Source organism: Saimiri boliviensis, chromosome 11, assembly GCF_048565385.1.
Source record: "Saimiri boliviensis isolate mSaiBol1 chromosome 11, mSaiBol1.pri, whole genome shotgun sequence".
NCBI classification, from domain to species: Eukaryota; Metazoa; Chordata; class Mammalia; order Primates; family Cebidae; genus Saimiri; species Saimiri boliviensis.
The window spans coordinates 57,082,187-57,106,982 of record NC_133459.1 but is presented as its reverse complement, the minus strand read 5'-3'; the positions used below and the strand labels follow the sequence as shown (position 1 = coordinate 57,106,982).

Below are 24,796 nucleotides of genomic sequence, written 5' to 3'. Positions count from 1 at the left end.
CTTAAATATTTGTTGAATTTTAAAATAAAAGTTGTTCAGCACTTAGGTGAAAATACTGAACGACTTCACAAAAGTGCTACCCGACCCTTTTCTTTAGAAAACAAGGAAAGAGATGGGAGAGGTGGCTCACACCTGTAAACCCAGCACTTTGGGTTTTGAGGCTGAGGTGGGCGGATCACCTGAGGTCAGGAGTTCGAGACCAGCCTCACCAACATGATGAAAACCCGTCTCTACCAAAAATACAAAAATTAGCCAGGCTTGATGGCACATGCCTGTAATCCCAGCTACTTGGAAGGCTGAGGTAGCAGAATCACTTGAACCCGGGAGGTGGAGGTTGGGCAACAAGAGTGAAACTCCAATTCAAAAAAAAAAAAGCTCAGGCGTGGACCACTTTCCAAGATCTCTCTCTACTTGTCAATAAATTCGAAAGGACTCAGCCCTAGGCCTCTGGGGGCGCCTTTGCTCTGGAAGCCCCGCCTTCTGGCACGGGAGGAGCTGGATGACGCGTCAATACCGCCCGTGACGCGTTAGGCTCCGCCCCCGGGGCATGCTCGTCTCGCGTGATCTCTCGGGAGGACGTACGGGGTCAGGTCCCATCATGGCGGCTGAAGAGGCGGATGTGGATATCGAAGGGGACGTGGTAGCGGCGGCGGGGGCACAGCCAGGGTGAGGTTTATAGACCAGATCTTCTCTGGGGCGGAGAGGGGATTGGATTCGACGAGAGGGCGCTGGGAAAGCTGCAGGTCCGGCAAGGGGAAAGGGAACAGAAGACTATCTGCTGGGCCAGAGTCTCCTGTCGGCCTGGGAGGCGCCGCGCCCGCCGGCTAGTCCCGAGCCCAGCGGGCGGGGCGGTTACCTGGGTCTCTGGTACTCCAGTGTCGCTTTCACCTTTTGTCGGATGCTATGAGGGCACCGATTTCGCGTAGCACATTGTGTTTGTTTCACATTTAGATTACTTCTTCCATTCCCTCCTTTTCAGGATCTCCTCGACAGTAACTAGAACAAGAGCAGCTACGGACGAGACCTGAGCTCAGGGACTCTTGTTCCCTTGCTTGCTAGCCATGTGACTTTGGGCGAGTCGTTTCATCTCTTCTTCCACATGGGGATAGTTGTAAAACTTCCTGAGAGGTAGCTTGACTTAAAGGAAAGGGGCCAGGTTTTAGAGTTGGACAGTTCTAGGTTTTTCTTCTGCATTTGCTCACCGTGCTAGTTAATAGCAGTGTGACCTTGGGCAAGACATTTAACTTGTCTGAGGCTCAGACTGGTCATATTTAAACTGACAGTCATGGTATGTACCCATTGAAATTGTGGGGATAAACTGAAATGATTATGAGGTACGCTTCAGCATATGGTAGGTGCTCTCTGAATTTGTTCTTTACCATCCTGTTACCCTCAGGGACCGTACTGTGAGAATCGAGTGAGAGATCACATTTTGTTTAATACCTATTCCAGCAGAACAAACAGCCCAGTGTGATTTGACACAGAACCTCCTTCGACTCCTTGCTTTCCAAATGAAAAATGAGTCTCCTTTTAGTCATGAAGGAGGCCTAGAATAGCCAGGAATCAGAAAACCTGAGGGGTTTTGTTTTGTTTTGGCTTTTGGGTTTTTTTTTTTTTTTTTTTTTTTTTTTTTTTTGAGATAGTGTCTCGCTCTGTTGCCCAGGCTGGAGTGCAGTAGTGCTATCTCAGCTCACTGCAACCTCCACCTCTCCTGGGTTGAAGCGATTCTCCTGCCTCAGTCTCCCAAGTAGCTGGGATTACGGGCACCCGCCATCATGCCCAGCTATTTTTTTTTTTTTTTTGGTAGAGACCGTGTTTCATCATGTCGGCCAGGCTGGTCTCAAACACTTGACCTCAGGCGATCCACCTGCCGTGGCTTCCCAAAGTGCTGGGATTACAGGTGTGAGGTACCATGCCCGGCCAGAAAAGCTGAGTTCTAAACTCAGCCAGTTATGTTTTTTTTAATTGTGAACAATTCCCTTAGAACTGTATTAGCTTGAACCATATGAAATTGCCAATATTTAGACCATTTTTTTGTTCTATAAAGTGGCAGTTTATGTAGTTCAGCCTAATATTAGGGCCTCTGTGGACTGGGGAGAAGTACCACCCCAGTCCCTGAGGCACTAAGATAGTGTGTTTAGAAGTGTATCGTGAACGCTAAAGCCCTGTAAAAACCTGAGGGGTAGTTAAACTCATATAGTTGTTGTCCCTCAAAGCTATAAGTAAAGCAGTCTAAAGCTATGCAGATGAGTAGGGAGCCCTTAATAATTGTTGACATTCATGTAGTTTAAAAATCTTGACCAATTGCTTTTGCATGCTTGATTTAATTTACTCTTCACAAGTTAATGAAATGGGTTGGCAGGGATACTTACTCACAGTCTAGAACGAAATGAGATGGACTTGGAAACACTAAAGATTGATCACCTGAGGGCATCGGTGGTATTCTTCTATAGATTTATCTCAGTTTTTCTGATTGTGTTTAGTTTTTCTCCCTTTTCTCTTCCTATTTTAGTTGAGCCCTAGGTCTGCTGGCAGCACTTGTGGTTATAAGCAGGATGACAGAGGTTGTTGGTTCCTGATGATGGTTACAACTTTGTCTTATACAACCCCAAGTATCATTAATAATATATTCTGGTGAATAGTGCCTAGTGGTGTTGGAGTTCCAGCCATACGGAATTTCGTGTCATGGTACCCCCTGAAGTATGTAGTTAAATTAATGATAGCATCTGTGAAACCCTTGAGGATTAATTTAATAGATGTCAAAGTTAGAAGATAGCAGTGAAACTTTTTGGTTTCTCTTCTCCTAACATTCTTTCTCGTCTTCCTTTTGTTATTTGCATCCTGGTGTTACAAGGAGTTTTCTCATCGGACTTTTATTCACTGACCACACAGTCCCTCTCAAGACTTGAACTTCTCTTTGTTAGGTTGAACCGTATGAAATTTTACTAGTGTTCAATCTTTTTTGACCTGCCAGCTGATGTTTTCCAAATCTGTTATCTACCCAGATCTGTCTCTTAAGCTGCAGATCCATTTATCCAGTTTTTTGAATCTATCTGTACTTGGATGTCCCACAAGTACCTCAGTTTCACCTTATAAATTTTCCCCACCAAATCTGCCTCTCCAGTCTACCCTAGTTTAATAAATGGCACCTACATTCACCCAGTCCCCCAAAGCACAGACCTAAACTTTATCATTCCTTACCTCCCTCCTACTCCTCTACCCTATCAGTTATTTAGGGCCTGTTGCTGTCTAAATATCTTCTCAACTGTATTCACTTCTTCCTGTTCACAGTTTGTCCCCTAGCTATAAGTTATTGTCACCTTTCTCTAGCATTTTTTTTTTCTTAAGACTGAATCCTACTCTGTCGCCCAGGCTGGAGTGCAGTGGTGCAATCTCAGCTCACTGCAACCTCCACCTTCCAAGTTCAAGTGATTCTCCTGCCTCAGCCTCCTGAGTAGCTGGGATTACAGGTGCGTGCCATTACAACTGGTGAATTTTTGTATATTTAGTAGAGATGAGGTTTCACCATGTTGATCAGGCTGGTCTCGAACTCCTGTACTTGTGATCTGCCCGCCTCAGCCTCCCAAAGTGCTGGGATTACAGGTGTGAGCCACCATGACCAGCTTCTGTAGTATTTTTAAAATCACTCTCTCTTAACTGCTCCTTGTCTTTTTGGCCCTCTTCTGTTCTGTTCTGAAGTTAGAGTAGTCTTTCTTACATCCAAATCTGATCATGTTATTCCCTTCACTGCCCAACTGGTTTTATGATAAAATCCTCATTCTTTAACTACCAGAGATCTGTGTGATCCATGCCCCACCTACCTTGTTCATTCAGTCATTTAGAAGATACTGAGTACCTTCTATGTGTCACCGTTATATAACAGCGTATCAAAACCAAGTCTGTACTCTCATAGAACATTCTAGTTAAATGACATAGACAGAAAACCTGTGTATATGTCAGATGGAGATGGGTGGAGAAAGATACAGAAGGAGGTGAATGGCTTGTCAGCTTTATCTTTTACATTTACCCAGAAAAATTATATTAAGATTGGAAACTATAGGACCTCAGGGATAGTATGAATACACTGGAAGGACTGGATTTGGAAAATGGGAGAAACAACAGAATTGGGGCAGATTAAATGTGGGTTGTGAAGAAAAAAGGGCAGGCTTGGATTTCTGGCTTGGGTAAGTAGGGAGATGGTGGTGCCACTGACTGAGACAGGGAACAATGAAAGAGTAGCAGATTTGGGAGGAAAGGAGATTTCAAGCTTTAAACATGCTAATATATGGTACCTATGGAGATTCAGGTAGATATCCAGAATTACATACCAGAATATGACTATTGCTGATTCTTCCTATTGATGAATAAAGATTTCTGTAGTAAACTTGAAATGATAGTGGTTCTACTTTTTGAACACTTGGCAGACCTAGTTATTTGAACAAAGGATTCCTTGAGCTGATAGAAGTCTCAGAATCCTTTGTTTAGCCTTCCTGGTAGTTTCTTCTAGATCATAGTTGACTTTTTTGGGGGAGCGGGGAAGGGACAGAGTCTTGCTCTGTCGCCCAGGCTGGAGTGCAGTAGTGCGATCGATCTTGGCTGACTGCAACCTCCACCTCCGGGGTTCAAGCTATTCTCCTGCTTCAGCCTCCTCAGTAGCTGGGACAACAGGCACACGCAGCTACACCCAGCTAATTTTTATATATATATATTTTTTTTTAATTTTTTTATTTTTTTATTTCATTTTTTTAGTAGAGATGGGGTTTCACTGTGTTAGCCAGAATAGTCTCGATCTCCTGACCTCGTGCTCCGCCCACCTCTGCCTCTCAAAAGTTCTGGGATTACAAGTGTGAACCACTGCGCCTGGCCGCTCATAGTTGACATTTGAGATTAAACCTGTTTGCCATCAACAATTGCAAGAAATGGTTGCTTTTGAACAATAGTTCATTAGCCCCACAATTTATTATAACTAACTGCCCAATTAAAGATTAAAATTTATAAACCTATTAATACGTTTTTGCAGTCTTAGAAGATTCTTAACACTAGATTAGGTCTAGAAAAAGTCAATAACTTAGCAAAATATCAAATTTATATCATGGATTGAGCCCCCCAAAACTTAATTATTCCACCTTTTCAAATATGGGGTATACAATGTAATTTTAAAGAATTCTTATTAGCTTAATGAAAAGAGGGAGATAATTAACAAAGTTTGATCCCCCATGGACATTGAAAAGCCTCCAAGTGAAATTAATTTTTTTAAGTATATGAGTTGTTACTAAAACATCACATTTTTCTTACCTATTCACTGTACTGTCCTTTGGGTATTTTCTGTTTTGGTTCTCATCTAGTTTTGTTTCGTTTTGTTATTTCATGGGTGGTATTATTGATGGTGGGGTTTTTTGTTTGTTTGTTTTTTGACACAGATTTTTATTCTTGTTGCCCAGGCTGGAGTGCAGTAGCATGATCTCAGCTCACTACAACCTCCACCTCCTGGGTTCAAGTAATTCTCCTGCCTCAGCCTCCCAAGTAGTGTGGTGCCTGCCACCACACCCTGCTAATTTTTGTATTTTTAGTAGAGATGGGGTTTTGCCATATTGGCCAGGCTGGTCTCAAACTTCTGACCTAAGGTAATCTGCCTGCCACAGCCTCCCAAAATGCTGGGATTACAGGTATAAGCCACTGTGCCTGGCTGATGGTGGTTTTTGTAATTTAGATAGAGCAAAAAGATTTAATCACAACTTTGAATTCCTGTATACACATGGGTACTGGTATTAATCAGCTGAAACTGCATTGTTGGTTCATAGTCACAAAGCATGTTGTGATTGCTGCTTTGGGGTATTGCTTTTCTCATGAGATTGTTTATTCTTGAAAACCAAAAGAAGTGAGCAGTCAGACTTGATATTTCACAACTGAGATGGGGTAGCTTAGCACTACCAAGTATTTCACAGACCAAAGAGGTAGAGCAGGCATTTCCACAATGTTGAATCTGTTTGTTACTACCTGCCGGTTTCTGTGCTGTGTAACTTACATTCATTAACTAGTATAATTTTCACTTATATACTCATTTTCTTAATTATCACAGAAGTGATGAAAATACAGCTTCAGTTTTACGAAAAGATCACTATCTTGATTCATCTTGGAGAACAGAGAATGGCCTTATTGTAAGTATTTTATAAAAATATCAGGTGCATTAAGCTGTCATTTATTGCCTAGAGTGCTTCTTTTTATTTATTTGTTTTTAAACTTAGTGCTAGTTCTCAACTGTCACAGATGTAATATTTTTCTTTAGAAATTTAGAATTTTATTCTCATTGATGTCTACACAAAGAATTAAGAAAAAATTTAGAAAAAAGAAAACAATAAAAAATTTAGAATTTTTTTTTTTCTTTAAAAATAGAAACCTCTTTTTTCTTTTGACATTGAAAAATGGACTGTTGAGAAATAGGTTTGGAGCCAGCTGGATTTAGGTGTAGATCCTCGCTCTGCCACTTCTCAAATTTGTGAACTTCAGTTTCTTTACCTAAAAAAGTGGTAGCTGGGCCAGTTGGCTCCTGCCTATAATCCCAGTTATTTGGGAAGCCAAGGCAGGAGAATCTCTTGAGCCCAGGAGTTTGAGATTACAGTGAGCTCTTTTTTTCTTTTTGAGATGGAGTTTCACTCTTGTTGCCCAGGCTGGAGTGCAATGGTGCGATCTCTGCTTACCTCAACCTCTGTCTCCCAGGTTCAAGTGATTCTCCTGCCTCAGCCTCTCAAGTAGCTGGGATTACAAGCATGTGCTACCATGCCTGGCTAATGCTTTTGTTTGTTTTTTTGTTTTTTTTTTTTTTTTGAGATAGAGCTTCACACTGTTGCTCAGGCTATAGTGCAGTGGCGCAATCTCAGCTCACTGCAATCTCCGCCTCCTGGGTTCAAGCAATTCTTCTGCCTCAGCCTCCTAAGTAGCCGGGACTACAGGCATGTGCCACCATGCCTAGCTAATTTTTTTGTATTTTTATTAGAGATGGGGTTTCACCATGTTGGCCAGGATGATCTTGAACTCCTGACCTCAGGTGATCCACCATCTCGGCCTCCCAAAGTGCTGGGATTACAGGCATGAGCCACTGCGCCTGGCCTACAGTAAGTTCTGATTGTGGCACTGCTTCCAACCTAGGCAAGAGGGTAAAACCCTGTCTCAGAGAATAAGAAAATGGGATTGTCACAGGGCTTATTTCTTCATGTTATAGTTACTTTATTGAGTGCTTACTGTGGGCCAGTCAGTAGGTCAGGCTTAGAGGATATGACTATAATGAAGACAGACATGATCCTGCTCTCAAGGAGCTTATATTCTAAAAGGGAGTTAGATAACAAACAGGTAGACTAACTAATAATAGATTTTGAAGGAAATAAGCAAGATGCTGACTGAGTACCAGAGTGGGGAGCTTAGTTTAGATTAAATTGTCAGTGAGAGAAACTCAGAGGAGGTGAGATTTAAGTTGAAAATGATGGGGAAAAGGGTAGATATGTGAAAAGTGAAAAGAAGAAATTAGAGACAGAAGGAACTGCAACCACAGAAGCTCTGGTTGAAGGCCATTGTCTAGACTGTGTTGGGAAAGGGAGGAGTGGCAGCATGGGACACGGTTGGAGAGACAGGCTAGAGCTCTGTCATGCAGGACTTAATGAGTTGGATTATGCTAAAGGGTTAAATTTTGTTTTAAAGGAACTGGGACATCATTGAAACATTTCATATAGATTTTATAGAGATTAGCAAATTTACTTTTATAAAATGAATTTTGGGTACTGTGGTAAAGATGGGAGGGAAGTGAGAGTGGAGTTGAAGGGACCAGTTAAGAAACATTCATAGCAGTTGAACCAAGATTTGATGATTGGGACTTGGCCTGAGGTAGTAGCAGAAGAGATAAAATACATAGATTTGAATTACATTTTGGCAGTAGAACTGGTTGATAGATTGGATATGGGCATCAAGGGAGAAGGAAAGAATCCACAATGATTCCTGAATTTCTGCATGGAATAACTTAGTAATAGTGCTTTTTGTAAACTTGGGAATACAGAGGGAGAAGCAGTTAGAGATACATGATGGTGAGTTCTTTATTAGATATGTTAAGTTCTAGAAGTCAATTAGTAAAAATCTTGGATGGGCTGTTGGATATTATTGTCTAGAGCTTGAAGAAGAGATATGATCTGAAAAGTTTTTAACTTGAAGAGTTGAAAATAAGTGGGATCATGAAGATTGTAACTGAGGAAAAAGGAGAGTTAGTGGTGAGTTTTGGAAAGAGATTAAGTGTCTAGCAGAGTGTCTGATGCCTAGCAAATGGTTCCTTGTATAGGATAGCCATTATTACCTCATTGTGGGCAGGAACATGAGCCTGGGAATCCAGCAGACTTGGGTGTAAAGTCTCTGCTCTTTCACTTAAATGCTAATAGTGCTGTGGTTGCACCTGTGAAGTATTAATGCCTATCTCAGTGTTACTGTGGTAATCAAAGTTAAGTCTGTGTGCTCAGTAAATGGCAGCTGTTATAATTTATAATCATTGTGTTTTGTATTTTTATTTAACAAAGCGTAGAAGATAATTTCAAAAAGCAATAAATAAAAAGAAAAATGTATTCTCTTTTTTAATAGCCTTGGACCTTGGATAACACCATCAGTGAAGAGAACAGAGCTGTTATTGAGAAAATGTTATTGGAAGAAGAGTATCCTTTAATGATTATGAGGAAAGTACAGGTCTCAGAGTGAAAAATCTACAAATGCAAAAGTTACAAGAGGCCACTGTTTACTAGATGGATTTTATTCAGCCCCAGACTGCTATTATATAATATCATGTTACCTATCTATGCAAAAAGCAACGTTTTATTCGTAAGGGTTTTTTTTTTACTACTATATCTGTAATCTGATTGCATATTTTGAGTTTCTGTCACTAGCTAACTATTTATGATATCTGAATATTGAGTAGAAATGGTAGAATATTTAAGTCATTTAGAGCCTTAAGTCCAAGCTTGCATTTTTAAACTTATATAAGCTGAAACCCAGAGATGTTAATTTGTTCCAAAGACACAGAGTTGGAACATGTAAAAGTTCTTCTCACTTCATAATTTACAGGTGTTCAGTGGGAGGAATCTAAATAAAAAGCACAAAACAAATACTATCGAATGAAGATTTTTTTCCACTACATTTGTGGATCCTTATTTATAGCTTAGTTTTCATACATGTAAAAGAAAAGAATTGAACAAAATGATTACTGATTTTATGATTTATAAAAATAGGTAGTCATACTCTACTAAGTAGGGGTTTATTAACCTCTTTTTCATTTTATGGATTTCTCCTCACTATTTAGGCCAGAATTACTCAGTTCCCACTATTTCTGCTTATTGCCATGTTGATTTTAGAGTGCCTCTGTACCTTTAGTTATCATCGGTTAACCCCACTTAGGCTTTCTTATTCTCTAATTCTCCCCAGACATTGCAATTATAGCCTAGATTATTGCTCTTCAGAGAAAGTCGCATATAATTTAAAATTTTCCGATCTTCTTAACACAAAGGAAATTAATATTAACAATCTATATTATATAAATATTTAAAATATTCTCATTTTAACATTTAATCAAGATAAAAACATTATTGAGATATTTTACATTCTTTGTTTTGTACTAAGTCTTTGAAATTCGCTGTTTTATACTTAGACTACATCCTAGTTCATGTAAATAGTGTTGCCACTGGTTAGAAGTCACACATACGGTTGGCATCCACTGTGCATGTCTAGATGAAATGCTTAAGTCAGTGGTTCACTTCCAGATACGGAAACAAATAATGAGAATATCTTTGTTCAGCACCTAGTACCTAGCATAGTACCTGACATACATAGTATTCAGTCAATAAATACTTGTTAAGTGAAGAATATCTCTTCAGGCTAAGCTAAGCTTACAGTATTTCATCAGGCTGGTTTTAAGAACTTTGAGAGGAAGATTCCCTGGTAGATTTGATCTAAATGTTTGCTATTTTTTTTGAGACAGAGTCGCTCTGTCTTCCAGACTGGAGTGCAGTGGCACGGTTGATCTTGGCTCACTGCAACCTTGGCCTCCCAGGTTCAAGCGTTTCTCCTGCCTCAGCCTCCCGAGTAGCTGGGACTATAGGTGCATGCCACCACACCTGGCTAAGTTTTTGTATTTTAGTAGAGATGGGATTTCACTGTTAGCCAGGATGGTCTTGATCTCCTGACCTCATAGTCCTCCCGCCTCAGCCTCCCAAAATGCTGGGATTACAGGTGTTAGCCACCTTCCCCGGCCTAATGTTGCTATTTTTATTAAGATAAAGAAGATCCCTGGATTCTTCTCCATTGGCTTTAGAAATGTGGAAAATTAAAATTGCCTTGGACAACCAACCAAATTCACCTATTACATTCTCCATATGTTTTAGAAGAAAAGATTTAAACCAGGGTGTCCAATCTTTTGGCTTCCCTGGACCACATTGGATGAAAAATTGTGTTGTGCCCCACATAAAATATACTAATGATAGCTGATGGGCTTAAAAAAAAATGCAAAATAATCTCATAATGTTTTAAGTTTACGAATTTGTGTTGGGCCATATTTAAAGCTGCTCTGGGCCGCATGTGGCTTGCAGGCAGCAGGTTGGACAAGCTTGATTTAAACACAGAGGCCATTTCTTCTTGTAGTCACTTCTTTTTTTTTTTTCTTTTTTTTTTTCTTTTTTTTTTTTCCCCCTCCTTTTCCTCCTCTCTTCTTGTAGTCACTTCTAATTGGGAAGACAAGGGAACTATTAACATTTATATAGCACACATTTTATATAAGTAATGTCAATATTACAGTCATAAAAATTACATGACTATAATATTATTTAAAATGTTTCCTTAATAATTACACAGGTATTATTTATCTAAAAAATCACTACCGGGAAAAGTCTGGCTTGATCAAAAGGAAGATGATAAAAAATATGTGAAGAGGTAAAATCAATTTATAATATTTCTAAAAGTCTGGATTGTATTTTTAGAAACCTCACACACTTCCTTGTTTTCTTTTTTTCATGTGATGCAGTCTGCAGAAAACAGCAAAAATCATGTATGTACTTCTGTTTTACATTTCTAAATCCTTTTTGATTAGTTAAAAATTAGGGAAGAATTTTTTTCTTTTTTTTAAATTATAGTTGGCCTGTGGAAAAGCCCTCTTGACCTTGGGTTATACAAAAACATTAAGTAGATATAAAAACAGTTTTTTTATAATGATGTTGGAATGGCACAAGTATAATTTTATGATGATATTTATTTGCCAGAATTTCTTTTATAGCCCTACATAGGAAATTCAATCAGATTGTGGAAAATATAGACATCTAGAGATTTACGGGGAAATTTTGAGAAGCTGTTATGTGAGAAGTTGTTACGTAATATATTGGAATTGATTTCTTCCGTTCTGTCAGTTAATTTCAACAAAATTTTTATTTGGATTTGTGGCTTTCAAAAATTATCTGGAGAAATTAACTACTTAAAAAATACCCTTGCCCTATAATTGAAAAAACAGTATTTAGCATTTATGAATTTGGAAGTTTATGGTCCCTTAAAGGGTGGGTTTACATATTTGTAATTGCCCAATAGGTTGAGCACTGAGCAGCCTTTTGCTTTTGTATTTTGCTGAATAAACAACAAAATGAAGTTAACAAAAGGATTAATGGCTTGCTTAAATTAAATTGGTGAGCTTCATCAGTTTTATTTTTAATTCCTTCAGATAATGAATTTTAAAAGCAGTAAGTACAATGCTGTGGTTTTTGACTTCTTTTTGATCTTAATATTTACATGGATTTATGTGAAAGAACTAAAGAGATATTATTTCTAGACCCAGTTTAAAGTCTACATGCCTTTCAGGATTTGGGAATGTATTAACACCTACTGCTTTGTATCCAATCTAAGGGAGCCTTTTTGTTTGTTATCACATTGACTTCCTTTGATGTCTTTTAGTGTTACCCTCACTCAGACCCAAGGATTATGTCTTTTGGGGCTCCCATCATCCTGAGCTAGAGACACGTGACAGGGTAAATCTCTGCCCCCAGGTAGAGGCTGTAACCTTCTTGTTTTGTTTGTTTGTTTTTAATTCTTAGACTCAAAGTATTGAATTTGGCCCATGGCTATCTATAACCTTTAGTTACATAAATGCGGAATGTTCCATTTCAGAAATTTTTTTTGCAATTCCTTTTTTTCCCCTCAGGGTACACTCTCCTACAAAACCAGCCAGTTACTCAGTAAAGTGGACGATAGAAGAAAAAGAGCTGTTTGAACAAGGGCTGGTAAATAGAGCAATTTTAAATTTTTAGTGAAATAATTCTAGAAGCAAATATTGGTAAAGTTAAAAGATTAAATTAATTTATAGAGACCTAAATTTTCATTTTAATTACAGTTATAACACCTTTAGTTCTTCTGTAGTTAGAATAATGATGTTTATAGTATAGTGCAAGCGAATTTCTTTTAACTTATATCTAAGGTACTAAAATACTAAAATAGATTTAGATTTTTAGTTTTCACATTCTTTTGGTATTATCAAAATCCAAGAAATCGAGGTGTATCTGTATGTATAACACCAACTACCTGGATTCAAAGACAAAATTATTTAGTAATCTCTTTTTTTCGAAACAAAACAAAAACTTGTGTATTTGAAACTGGGTGATTAGCCGAGTTTTTATTCAGATAATTTAGCATTGTATACACTGTCTAAGTAAATATTTCAGTGGCTGTAAATGAAGACCAGAAACATTTATTTTGTGTGAATGTCTATTACACTGATATCTATTTAAATGTCAGCATGCTGCATAGTGGAAAAGATACATATTCTGGTTTCTAATTCTGAAAATACCCCTTAATATGAAGAAACTTAAAAAAAAATACTTAAGATTAAAAAAAATTTTTTTACTATCAAGATAACTCTATATCTTTTCCTTTAAGGTATATATTACCTAGTAGTGTTCTAAGTAATGTTGAAATTATGTATATATAATACATTACATGTATAGAATATTAGTATATATAAAATTCATGTATGCTAGTTGAAGTATCATTAACATTTCTACAGATGGTGAGAAATGTGTTTGCATTTGTATTTTAGTTAACACCATGACGTCTATATACTCTATGATATTCTTATATAAATATATAAACTATCTTGAAGTTTTTACCTCTTAAAGACTTTTTCCTATACTGGTGATGTTTTTTGTATTTATTTTTCAGTCTGTTACATGATTATCATTTATAGAATCTAACTTTAATTCATCAGTTATTTATTTAAGATTCCTAACAACTTTGGTGTTTTGTCCCTTATCAAAGACCAGATACATAATCTTAGGTTTTGAAGAGAAGGCAAGGGTTAAAGAAAGGTACACACAAGGAGGGCAGCTCAACAGCAAATGCAGGATTTAGGTCCAGCATAAAAGTGGTGGACCAACCTATTGCCAGAGCCACTGCTACTTACAGCCTGAGCAATTTATAGGTATAGACAGAAGGGGTCTAGGCAGTATGGCTTGCTGCCCAGCAAGATCAGGCAGTTCTGGCCCTTGTTCTGGAGGGATGTTGTTGTGATGTTTCAGGTGTTCCTTGAACTTTTGTCCAGCAGGATATGATAGGGACATTTCTTTAGTTGGGCCTTTGTCAGCCTTGTGGTGAGGTGGTTAGGCAGGACATTTCTCATGGCCTGAACCCCTGTGAAATGTTTCACTTTGACCAAGATCTGCGAAATAACAGGGAGCTTACAACATGGTGCAGTTTGTACTAACACATATATACATACATATGCAAATAGATTGAATTTAAGGCTCAGTTTTAGGCTTAGTTTTTTTTTTTTTTTTTTTTTTTTTTTTTTGAGATGGAGTTTCACTCTTGTTACCCAGGCTGGAGTGCAATGGCACGATCTCGGCTCACCGCAACCTCCGCCTCCTGGGTTCAGGCAATTCTCCTGCCTCTGCCTCCTGAGTAGCTGGGATTATAGGCACGCGCCACCATGCCCAGCTAATTTTTTGTATTTTTAGTAGAGACGGGGTTTCACCATGTTGACCAGGTTGGTCTCAATCTCTCGACCTTGTGATCCACCCGCCTCGGCCTCCCAAAGTGCTGGGATTACAGGCTTGAGCCACCACGCCCGGCCGCCTAGGCTTAGTTTTTATGTTGATGGTACCTATTGGGACTACATTTGCATGGTTTAAAATTCGAATGGTTCCTAAAGTTATAAGATATTAAGTCTTCTCACTCTCATCTTAGCCTTCAGTTCTCTTTGCCTGGGGTAACCAGTGTTTAAAAGACTCTTTGAAAAAGGAGTCTTTCCTTCCAGAGATATTTGTCCATACCTAAGCAAATATGTATTTATCTATATGGAGATACGTAGACATTTGCCTATTTACATTAAGGGAGATTTTAAACTTGGAATGTTTTCCCACACAAAAAGCATGGAATTATTGGTTGTATTCTCAGCATTTCTTACCCATTAATAAAGTTCGTTTATAGACTGAATCCTCTTAGGCTTGTAGGGAATTGGGTGGTACTGAAGGATGAAGAAAGGTTTTTTCCTTCCCTTTCTTGGGCATGGGACTCTCCCTTTGCTCTATTTTGAAACTGGTAAATATCTTCTTTGCTCCTTTTTTTACTTTTTTTTTTTTCTTTTTAGAAACCAGGCTTTTAACTCCTGAGCTCAGGTAGTCCTCTTGCCTTAGTCTCCTGAGTAGCTAGGACCACAGACGCGTGCCACTGTGCCTGGCTCCTTTGCTCCTCTTGTTAGTGTTCTTTCCCCAATTTTTCTAGTGCCCAAGTCCCTACTTTTCTGCTAATCATCCTTTAATCCAGATGTGCCCTGTTTCCACAAATGCTCCATGCTACCTACCAGTGTTACCTATTTGCCTTCATCCCACAATAAAGATAAGTAGTCCTTCAGTACGTCGATCTCAGCTAGGTGTTAAGAGCAATATTAAATAATTAACTTATATTTGTTAATAATTTTCAGAAGTACTTGGAGTTTAAGAAATTGTCTATATGTTATGTTTTCTAATGAATATCAGAAATTTACTTAAATTAAGGTTTATCATTTTGGCCAGATCTTTGAAGATGATTTGCTACCATAAGGCATGACTGCCTGGCCTGTAAATCTAACACCAGGGTCAGCTTTCCTAAGTTGTTACTAGTTTTTTGTTTTTTGTAGTTTTAAGAGTTCTAAAAATTATCGAGCTACCTTAGGAAGTAGAGAATATCTTACGTTGGGGATATTTTAAAGAGGATTTATTATTATAGTTAGACTTGATACCTAACAATCCCTTTTAGCTGTCAATTTATGTGTTTCTTTCTGTACTTGAGAACACACAGGAGCTCCCTCAAGTTCTCAGTTTTTTTCTCTCCACAGCTTCAGTGTTAGGAGTTGCACAGCCTTTGACACTGGGGTATGGAAGGTGTCATAAGGCATTAGTTGTAGACTAGGCAACATAGTGAGACCCTGTCTCTACAAAAAAATAAAAAATTAGCCAGGAATGGTGGTACGTACCTGTAGTCCCAGCTACTGGGATACTGGGAAGGCGGAGTTGAGAGGATTGCTTGAGCCCAGGAGGTTGAGGCTGCAGTGAGCCATGATCACACCAATACCCTTAGCCAACAGAGTGAGACTCTGTCTCAAAAATGAAATAAAAACTGACAAAGACATTAACAGGTGAAACCAGAGTTTATTAATGTGTGTAGCATATACACATTCAAGACAAACTCAGTGATGAGTAATCAAATAGGTAATTTGAACTCTTGCAGCTTATAGCATCTTAACAAAGAAGGCATTTCTTATAAGACTTCCTCATTTGTGATTTAATCTTTTAGGTCAGTTCACTGTGATATCTGATAGAGTAAAAGTCTCTGCTGCGAGACACCTAATGAGTATTGCAAAATGTGGAATCTGTTTTAAAAAATGTTATGTTGAAATTAGCACAGAACATGTTCAGTTGATCACATAAATGGAAAATGTAACCTGCACCCCTTTCAGGCACTTATTTATTGTAAAAAGTCATTTTAGATTTGGAACATCATAACTTATAATATTAATTCATACAGTTAGGTGATATCTTCATTTAAATAGTTATTCTTTTAAAAAAGTAGTTTCTAAATCATTTCCATCAGTTTTCAGTAGTTCAGTTTCAAAAAGAAGAATGTAAGCTTTGATTTTAAGAGCATAGTCTATATAGAAGACTCTACAGTGTGCTTCTGAAAATAAGTTTTTTTTTTAATATGGTAGTTGCTTGGACTAGTCCTAAGTAAATTAATCAAAGGCAATTTTTTTCCATTTTGATAATACAGGCTAAATTTGGCCGAAGATGGACCAAAATTTCAAAGTTAATTGGAAGTCGCACTGTTTTACAAGTGAAGAGTTATGCAAGACAGTATTTTAAAAATAAGGTAAGCAGAATATCAGTATCCTAATTAATAATGATAATATTTAGAAAAAACAAAGTAAGCAGAAGTATTTCTTTAATTCAGGCATTAAAGTCTTACTGTTAAAAGTTTTTAAAGTAGTTTATGCCCACAGAGTACTATACAAAACCTCAGAGCATATCTTCAGTGTTGAGTATTGCCATTAAATAGGTATCATGTTATTCTACTTAATCTTATAAAGTTAAATGAACGAAATAGTAATTGCTCAAAAATATCCCATAAAGCAAATTATATTCCAAAGAGAAAACCTTAGTGATCTTATCTTATTGTTTCCTCTGGAAAATAACTTTTCTTTTTCAAATATTTGTATTGTAGAAACTTTTAAGAATTATTAGCACTTAGAGGAGGTAAATGCTATTATGATTCTGAAATCTGTTAAATAGCAATGAAATTTATATAATTCCTGTGAAGAATTGTCTCAAACTTTAATAAACTGCATTTTTAAGAAAGGTTTAATTGTGGTCTGGTTCCTTAATCTTTTAAGTAATTTGTGCTATATACTTGATATTTAGAATTTTTTAATATATTCTCTTTGAAGTTAGGAACATAATTATATAAATTTGCAAGTGTCTTGAGTGAAATTTGATACTTTCTTTTCATGTAGATAATGAGTTCTACTCTGTATATAAGATTTGTTTCAGTGTTAGCTAGACATAGGTGGTAACTAATGGAATAGATTCATCATACATCATTCATATGCTCCATCTTTCAACCAAACAGAAGCACAGAAGCATTTTCTTTTCTTTTTTCTTTTTTTGAGATGGAGCTTCACTCTTGTTGCTCAGGCTGGAGTGCAATGGCGTGATCTCGACTCACCACAACCTCCCCCTCCCAGGTTCACGAGTTTCTCCTGCCTCGCCCTCCCTAGTAGCTGGAATTACAGATGCCCACCACCAGCCCAGCTAATTTTTTGTATTTTTAGTAGATACAGGGTTTCACCAGTTGGTCAGGTGGGTCTTGATTTTCTGACCTTAGGTGATCTACCCACCTCAGCCTCTCAAAGTGCTGGAATTACAGGTGTGAGCCACCAAGTCTGGCAACAGAAGCATTTTCAAGGCAGCTCACCCAGGTTTAGTTAATACCTCAGGACAGAATAAAGCTTAACTTTATTCTTACTCTTAGGCTTCTAAGATACATGCTGTGTATCTTGGGGTGCCAGTTATACTTAAAGACCTGGGGTAGAAGGGTACATTTTTCATATTGTAAAAGGGATTAGTATATTATGAAATCAATACAAAATTTCATCTAAATTTTTAAAATTATAGACAGGATACTTCAAATAAATAGCAGCAATGTTAAAAGCTATTTAAGGCAATATGTCCAAATCTCTTATTCCCTCCTGCTACCCTTTCATTCCCTATGTGGTAAGCCAGTTAATGTCAGATATTTAATCATGGAATTTTCTTATGATTCAGGATCTGTAAATAACCTTTTTCTGAGAGCTGTCATATCCCTTAAGTATGTCAGTCATTTATAAGACTTTTCAAAAACTTTGTATATAAGGATTTTATTTCATATTTGCTCATTCACTTTCATTATCTCTTTTTTATTATATTACCAGATATTTATGTCTGTATTAATAGGTATGGGAGATAATTTTATGGCTTCAAATGTAATCTCTATAATATAAGCTTATTAAATAAGCCTGTAAAAAACAGTTTGTTTCTGTTGTCCCTTACTTAAATGGAAGATAGTTTTAATGTACACAGTGAAGATGTCAGATAGATTTCTATAAGGATCATTTTAGCATTATAAGAAAGAATCAACTGCAGTATCAGATGTTCTGAGAAATAAGCCTTTAAAAATATTTCAATATATTGTACAGTACCTTAGTATACTATAATAGTTATTGGTTCATTCCACATGATTGATCTGAGCCAGGCTGCTGTTTTCAACTTAATATTGAAAAATAAGTAGTAGTTAAATATAGGTCATGATTATTTGACTAATAAAAATCACCAGACCCATGAATTAGTTATATATTTATAGAAATTTTAAATGGTGATCCTTTATATTTAAAATGCAGTTGTAGTCTATGGCCATACCACCCTGAATGCACCCAGTCTTGTCTAAAAGGCAGTTATAAACCCTTTAAAGAAAAGCACATTAAAGGTATAATGTACGATTAATGTGTACTCAGTTTAATAACACTGTATTTATCCTTTTTTTGTGTGCCAATGATTAAATTTTTAAATCTTAATATTATGGGGATTTTATTCTGATTTTTAATAAGGTCAAATGTGGCCTGGAGAAAGAAACACCAAATCAGAAGAACGGCCATAATCTTCAAGTTATAAATGAAAACAAAGGAACAAAGGCATGGACACCATCATGTTTCAGGGGACGTGCTGATCCCAACTTGAATGCTGTAAAAATTGAAAAGTTATCTGATGATGAAGAAGTAGACATCACAGATGAGGTGGACGAGTTGTCTTCTCAAACACCCCAAAAGAATTCTAGCAGTGATATCTTGTTAGATTTTCCTAATAGTAAAATGCGTGAAACCAATCAAGGAGAATTCATTGCTTCTGACAGCCAGGAAGCTGTCTTTTCTAAGTCTTCCAGGGACTGTCTTCAAAGTGAAAAGCAAGACGAAACACTTTCAAGCTCGGAAATTACATTGTGGACACAGAAACAGAGTAGTAGTGACAAAAATTCAGTCAAATTAAATGATCAGAAATTTAATGAATTGATTAAAAATAGCAGCAAACACGATGGAAGGGGAATCATAGTTGATGCCAGGCAGTTGCCTTCTCCGGAGCCTTGTGAAATTCAGAAAGATTTGAATGATAATGAAATGCATTTTCATTCTTGCCAAATGGTAGAGGAAAGTCATGAGGAAGAAGAGCTTAAACCACCAGAACAGGAAATAGAAATAGATAGAAATATCATTCAAGAAGAAGAAAAACAAGCAATTCCTGAGTTTTTTGAGGGACGCCAAGCTAAAACACCAGAACGCTATTTGAAAATTAGAAATTACATTTTGGATCAATGGTAAGGAAGAGTTACATTTTAGATGTTGTTTTAAAAACCTGATATTCTGAAGTATTTTAATTAGGCCTATACAGAACTTAGAATTTTGCTAGTAAATCTAGAGATCACTTCAGTAGGGAAGATTTAAGATTTCTTGTGATGAAACTTTGAAAGCTTTAGTAAACATCACATAACTATCATAACCCATCTTTTTGTTTGTTCGTTGGATTGTGGGCCTGGTAAAAGGGACAGATGATTGTTTTATGAAGCAGTCTCTTAGGACGGTGTTAGGAAGATATAAAGAGAACACTACGGGAAAAGGGAAATAATTCTTTCAAGTTTATCATGTTCTTTGAATACAAAGAAAAATTTGATGACAGGAATAGTATTAGATATAGCCAGATTGCAGAAACACTTCTGAATAGTGGTCTTAAATGCTTTTAACTTTGAACTTGTGGCAATAATGTGCTATTAATTCTTCAGCTTTATCAGGGTACAGTTTTCTGATACATGAAGCTAATTCTCTAAATTGTCAGTACCACTTATTTTATTTATTTAATGAGGGCTAGGGAATAAACCAAAAAATTTCCCACCTTATTAGCCTAGTTTGAATTTTTAAAAATAGCTTAATTAAGCCATCATTAAACATTTGTAATTGCTGGCTTGGCTCAGTGGCTCTTGCCTGTTAATCCCAGCACGCTGGGAGGCTGAGGCAGGAGGATCACTTGAGGACAGGAGTTTGAGACCAGCCTGGCCAACATGGTGAAACCCCATCTCTTCTAAAAATACAAAAAAAAAAAAAGCTGGGCATCGTGGCAGGTCTCTGTGATCCCAGTTACTGATGATGCTGAGGCAGGAGAATTGATTGAACCTGGGAAACAGGTTATAGTGAGCCAAGATCATACCACTGCGCTCCAGCCTGGGAAACAGAGCGAGACTTCATCTCAAAAAAATTTAACCAAAGCAGATTCATAATTGTTAACACTGTTTCAGAAGCTATCAAATTTTATAGGGCCATCTTTATAGAGAGCTTCCTAGTTCCTTGAGCAGGGGTTCTGCTTTGTCTCTTGCTAGTTCTTTTGTATCAAAACCTTCCGGTCCTATTGCGATAACTTTCTGCTATAACCTAGAAGGGTTACCAAAGGAAAACAACGGGCTATAATAAACCAGTAACCTTTATTTTACCCACACAATGTAAGTCACTGGTTTTTAAAGATGGCTGTATTCTAATATGAGGAGTTTTGTCCTTTTTCTTGACTTAGTTATTTTACAGATGGTTGAGGTGCTGAAAATACAACATGTGGGTCAGGGCAGCATCATAGTAAAGTATCCTTGTAAGGAACAACTCCTGACTTTACATAGTGCTTTATAGTTTTTAAATAACTTTCCTCTATCATCTTACTTGATTTTTTAAAACAATCCTGTAAAATATGCAGATGGTATTATATCTATTTGATAGAGAATGATGCTGAGATCAGGAGAGGTTTAGAGACCTGCCTTTGATTTACAACCAGTCACTGACACATGAAGGACTTCAGTCCAAGTCTTGACTATAAATCACTCTTTTATTCCCCATGGCCTAATTCACACTATTAACAGACTAGTTAAATGAAATTTCTATTGGTATCTACTTTTGTTTTTGGAAATAAGAGGGTGAATGGCCAAAATTTAAGGACCTTGAAATAATAGCTATTTGGAAATAAGAGGGTGAATGGCCAAAATTTAAGGACCTTGAAATAATAGCTATTCAAAAATGTCCATATTGGCCAGGAGCAGTGGCTCCCAACTGTCATCCCAGCACTTTTCGAGGCTGAGACAGGAGGATTACTTGAGGCCAGGAGTTCGAGATTAGTTTGGGCAGCAGAGTAAGAGCCTGTCTCTGCAAAAAAATTTTTTTAAATCTTAGGCACGATGTTGTGTGCCTGTAGTCCTAGCTACTCAGGAGTCTGGAGCAGGACATTCACTTGAGCCCAGGAGTCTGAGGCTGCAATAAGCTGGGATCAGGCCACTGTACACTAGCCTGGGCAACAGAGCAAGATCCTGTCTTTTAAAAATGTCCATATGAAGGGTCAGTGTATACTTGTTACTTTAATCAAATTCTGTATTTGTTATTTGGATTTTGGATTCCAAATGAGGCAGAATAATTTATATAGGTACTGTAAATTACATGCCAGTAGTTTCCTAAGTCATTTGCCTTGGTTCGTGAAACTGGTTAGGTATTGCTATTTTATTATGGTGATTTAGCAGAACAGTGTGAAAGCAAAAAATGTTTTGAACAGGAACTCACATCTGTTCAGAAATAGAAGAGAGTGAGTGGGTTAGGGACTGGAGGTGGTGTTAAAAAAATAGACGGAAGAGTTAAAGTTTTAAAATAAAAAGAAGCCTGCCAGATTTGTTTATAGATAAAAGATCCTTATCATAAAAGCAGATGCAGTTGATTCCCTGGTTAGGGGAATATTTTTATTAAAATAGTTAACAGTACCATGACTGAATGCCTCCCAAATACCATACACTATATTTAAATCATCTCCAGTCCTTTTGACAACCTCATTCTCATTTTATAGATAAGAAAAAATGAGGTTCACAGAGGATAAAAAACTTGTTCCAGGTCACACTAGGTAAAGGGTATATTGGAGTCTGTAGTCTTGACTCATTATTTTCACACTTCCAACTCAGGGCCTTGACCCTGACTTTTTGCTGGATGTTCTTCCCCAATATTTTGGTAAGTGTTGCTTTCTTGTTGCATTGAAGTCTGGTGAAGGTAAACTAGAGGCTTATCTAAAGTAGCTCATGTATCTCTTCCCTTTCATTCTCTTTTTCCTGTGTTTTAGTTTCTTCACAGAACTTATTACTACCAAAAATATTACATTTTTATTTGTGTATTGTCTCTTCTCCCCTCCACCCCCTTATTACGCAGGCAACACGAGGGCAGATTTTTATCTGTTTTGTTTGTTGTTGAATCACTAGTTCTTAAACAATGCCTAGAATATAGAAGGCACTCTTATTTGTTAGGGGGAAGATTGAACATATGAATCATCATTATTCCATGAACAGGTATTTTTAGAGTCCTTACCATTTGTTCAGCACAGTGCTAGATTACTGAGTTCTGTTTAAAGCCTTTTAATTTGAGTAGTCTTCTGTTAGCTCAGTCTAGTTTTTTTCAGACTACTTTGGTTTCTTGGTAGCCATACTCTTGCCTGCTTTATTGCCTTCATTTGTATAATTTTGTTTCCTTTTATTGCAAGACACACTGAAATCTCAACATTTCTATGGAAGTTGTGATACCCTCCCATATCGTAAATTATTTTTACCCTCTATTCTGTTTAGTGAGGCCAACACCCTATATATCCAAAGTAGTCTGTTGCCTGTTTGTCCCACCCTAGCCTCTTGACCTTCTTACTTAGCACTATTACTACCTGAAAGTGTAATATATATTGTTCATTGATTATTGATAGTCCCTTCCATTAGAATGTAAGATCTGTAAGGTCAGAAATTTTACATTGTTTATCTCTGTGTCTCTAGTGCTTAGAACAATATATTTATGGAATAAAATAATAATTGAATGAGAAATACACGTTATATGAGATATCTGAATACCTAAATTTATATCTATACTTGAATTCTGATTCTCTCACTTCCTTATGTAAGTGTTTTACTCCGACCCCCTTGTTTCCTCATTTCCAAAATGAGAATGAGATTAATAAAATCTACCTTGTATAGTTGTGAAGATTAAGGATGTGTAACTCAGTACAATAATCTGGCATAAGCACTCAGTAATTAGTTACTACTAAGTTCTTTATTACTCGAATTTTATATTGTGCCATCTAGCAAGGTACATTAAGTATATTCAGTAAATACATGTTTTATTATATAAGCCTCTTATTTCTTTCATAATCTTTGGAGTTTCTTGATTCCACTTTGGAATCCTTTATTACATCTGTTTCTATTTTCCACTGAGAGTACTTAACATTTGTTGTCATCATAATTAAAAACAAATATAAAATGTTTAAGCATTTATAAGATAGCTGATAATTGAAAGAAACTGTTCAGCAAAATAAAAGTAGATGAACCTAAGTAATGTATTAAAAATTGAAAATGTCTAGTATTTTCTATATATTATCAAAGTGTTCTTTGTATTTGAAGATTCAATTTGTATCTGTACATAAATAAATTTCTAACTTCAAGGTGCTGGGATAACTGGAATCTATGAATTTAACATTGGGAAAGAAAGAATGCTTGTAAAAAATTACACTAATAAGTTATTGTATCATTTAAAGATATTTTATTTCAGAAAAAAATACTTTTGGTATTATGTATTAGTATTGTATTTATTACACATTTATACATCGAAAAGGGTAAAATTTTAAGATATTTCAAATATTTAAAATTTTCCCCCAAAGTCTTTTATTTCACATTTTTATTTATCCAAAATAATTGTACTTCCATCTCTTAATTAGGGAGATATGCAAACCGAAATACTTAAATAAGACCTCAGTACGTCCTGGCCTGAAGAACTGTGGGGATGTTAATTGTATTGGACGGATTCATACATACCTCGAATTGATAGGAGCAATCAATTTTGGATGTGGTAAAAAATAAAAACCTAACAACATCTTTTACTTGACATTTTTTTTTAATCCTTATAGCACCATTCATTTCTATGATGGTTAGAATTCAAGTCGTTTTAGGTAGAATTTGGAGATGATATAACATTATGAAATAAATGTTTTATTAAGATTTTACTGTTAGTTAAACTATGTTTTCATTTGACCTACAATGAAAATTGAGAGTAATTTTAAAGGTAAAATGTTTAATCTAAGTAATAGAAATAATTTAAGAATACAGTTCTTTAGCAGATAAAAGTAAAATTGTTTTATGAAAAGTCTAGTAATAGCCCATTTAATTTGCAAATACTGTATTCATGCTAGAAATGCTGCCTAGCACTGTTTAAATAAAGGAAATAATTTGTGAGCCTCTACACTTAAATGTAATAAAAGTGTCAAAATATTTTTCATGGAAGACTATTTCATACTGAGCTAGATAGAATTTAGTTTGCCCTGGAGTCTGTCCTTCATTTCAGTGTCTTTGTTTTCCCAAAGCTTTGAATATTGAGACTAGCTTTTCAGGAAAACGAAAGCATTTTTGTTTCCTCAGCCACCAAAAGAAAAATTAAATCATGTTTTCTGTATTAGACTGCCAGAGTTAGCAAAAATTAAACATATTACCCATTTTCTAAATATTCCATGTTATTGAGATTTCCTTGTAATAATAGCATTACTTTTAAAGACTGCTAAGTAGAACATCAAATATATGATTGTGAAATAAGAGTCATAGAATTTCCACTATGGTCAGTGTACATATGTCTTCCTATTTAAAAAATGAGTTACACAAA

The 24,796-nt window shown here is 36.5% G+C and overlaps 1 protein-coding gene across 2 annotated transcripts in view; it reads left to right on the top strand.

The window, feature by feature from the left end:
- The first annotated feature begins 566 nt into the window (after nucleotides 1–566).
- MYSM1 (Myb like, SWIRM and MPN domains 1) overlaps nucleotides 567–24,796 on the top strand; it is a 40,184-nt gene continuing 15,954 nt past the window's right edge. Inside the window, exons 1-9 of one of the 2 annotated variants that reach the window (XM_074380902.1) lie at nucleotides 567–666; nucleotides 6,083–6,158; nucleotides 8,614–8,684; nucleotides 10,870–10,947; nucleotides 11,039–11,062; nucleotides 12,200–12,278; nucleotides 16,297–16,395; nucleotides 18,665–19,425; nucleotides 23,862–23,992. In XM_074380902.1, coding sequence (XP_074237003.1) covers nucleotides 599–666; nucleotides 6,083–6,158; nucleotides 8,614–8,684; nucleotides 10,870–10,947; nucleotides 11,039–11,062; nucleotides 12,200–12,278; nucleotides 16,297–16,395; nucleotides 18,665–19,425; nucleotides 23,862–23,992 — 1,387 coding nt within the window. In that variant the 5' untranslated portion in view covers nucleotides 567–598. Of the gene's footprint in view, nucleotides 667–6,079; nucleotides 6,159–8,613; nucleotides 8,685–10,869; nucleotides 10,948–11,038; nucleotides 11,063–12,199; nucleotides 12,279–16,296; nucleotides 16,396–18,664; nucleotides 19,426–23,861; nucleotides 23,993–24,796 lie in introns of both variants that reach the window. The other variant, XM_003921501.4, reaches the window with a different exon arrangement.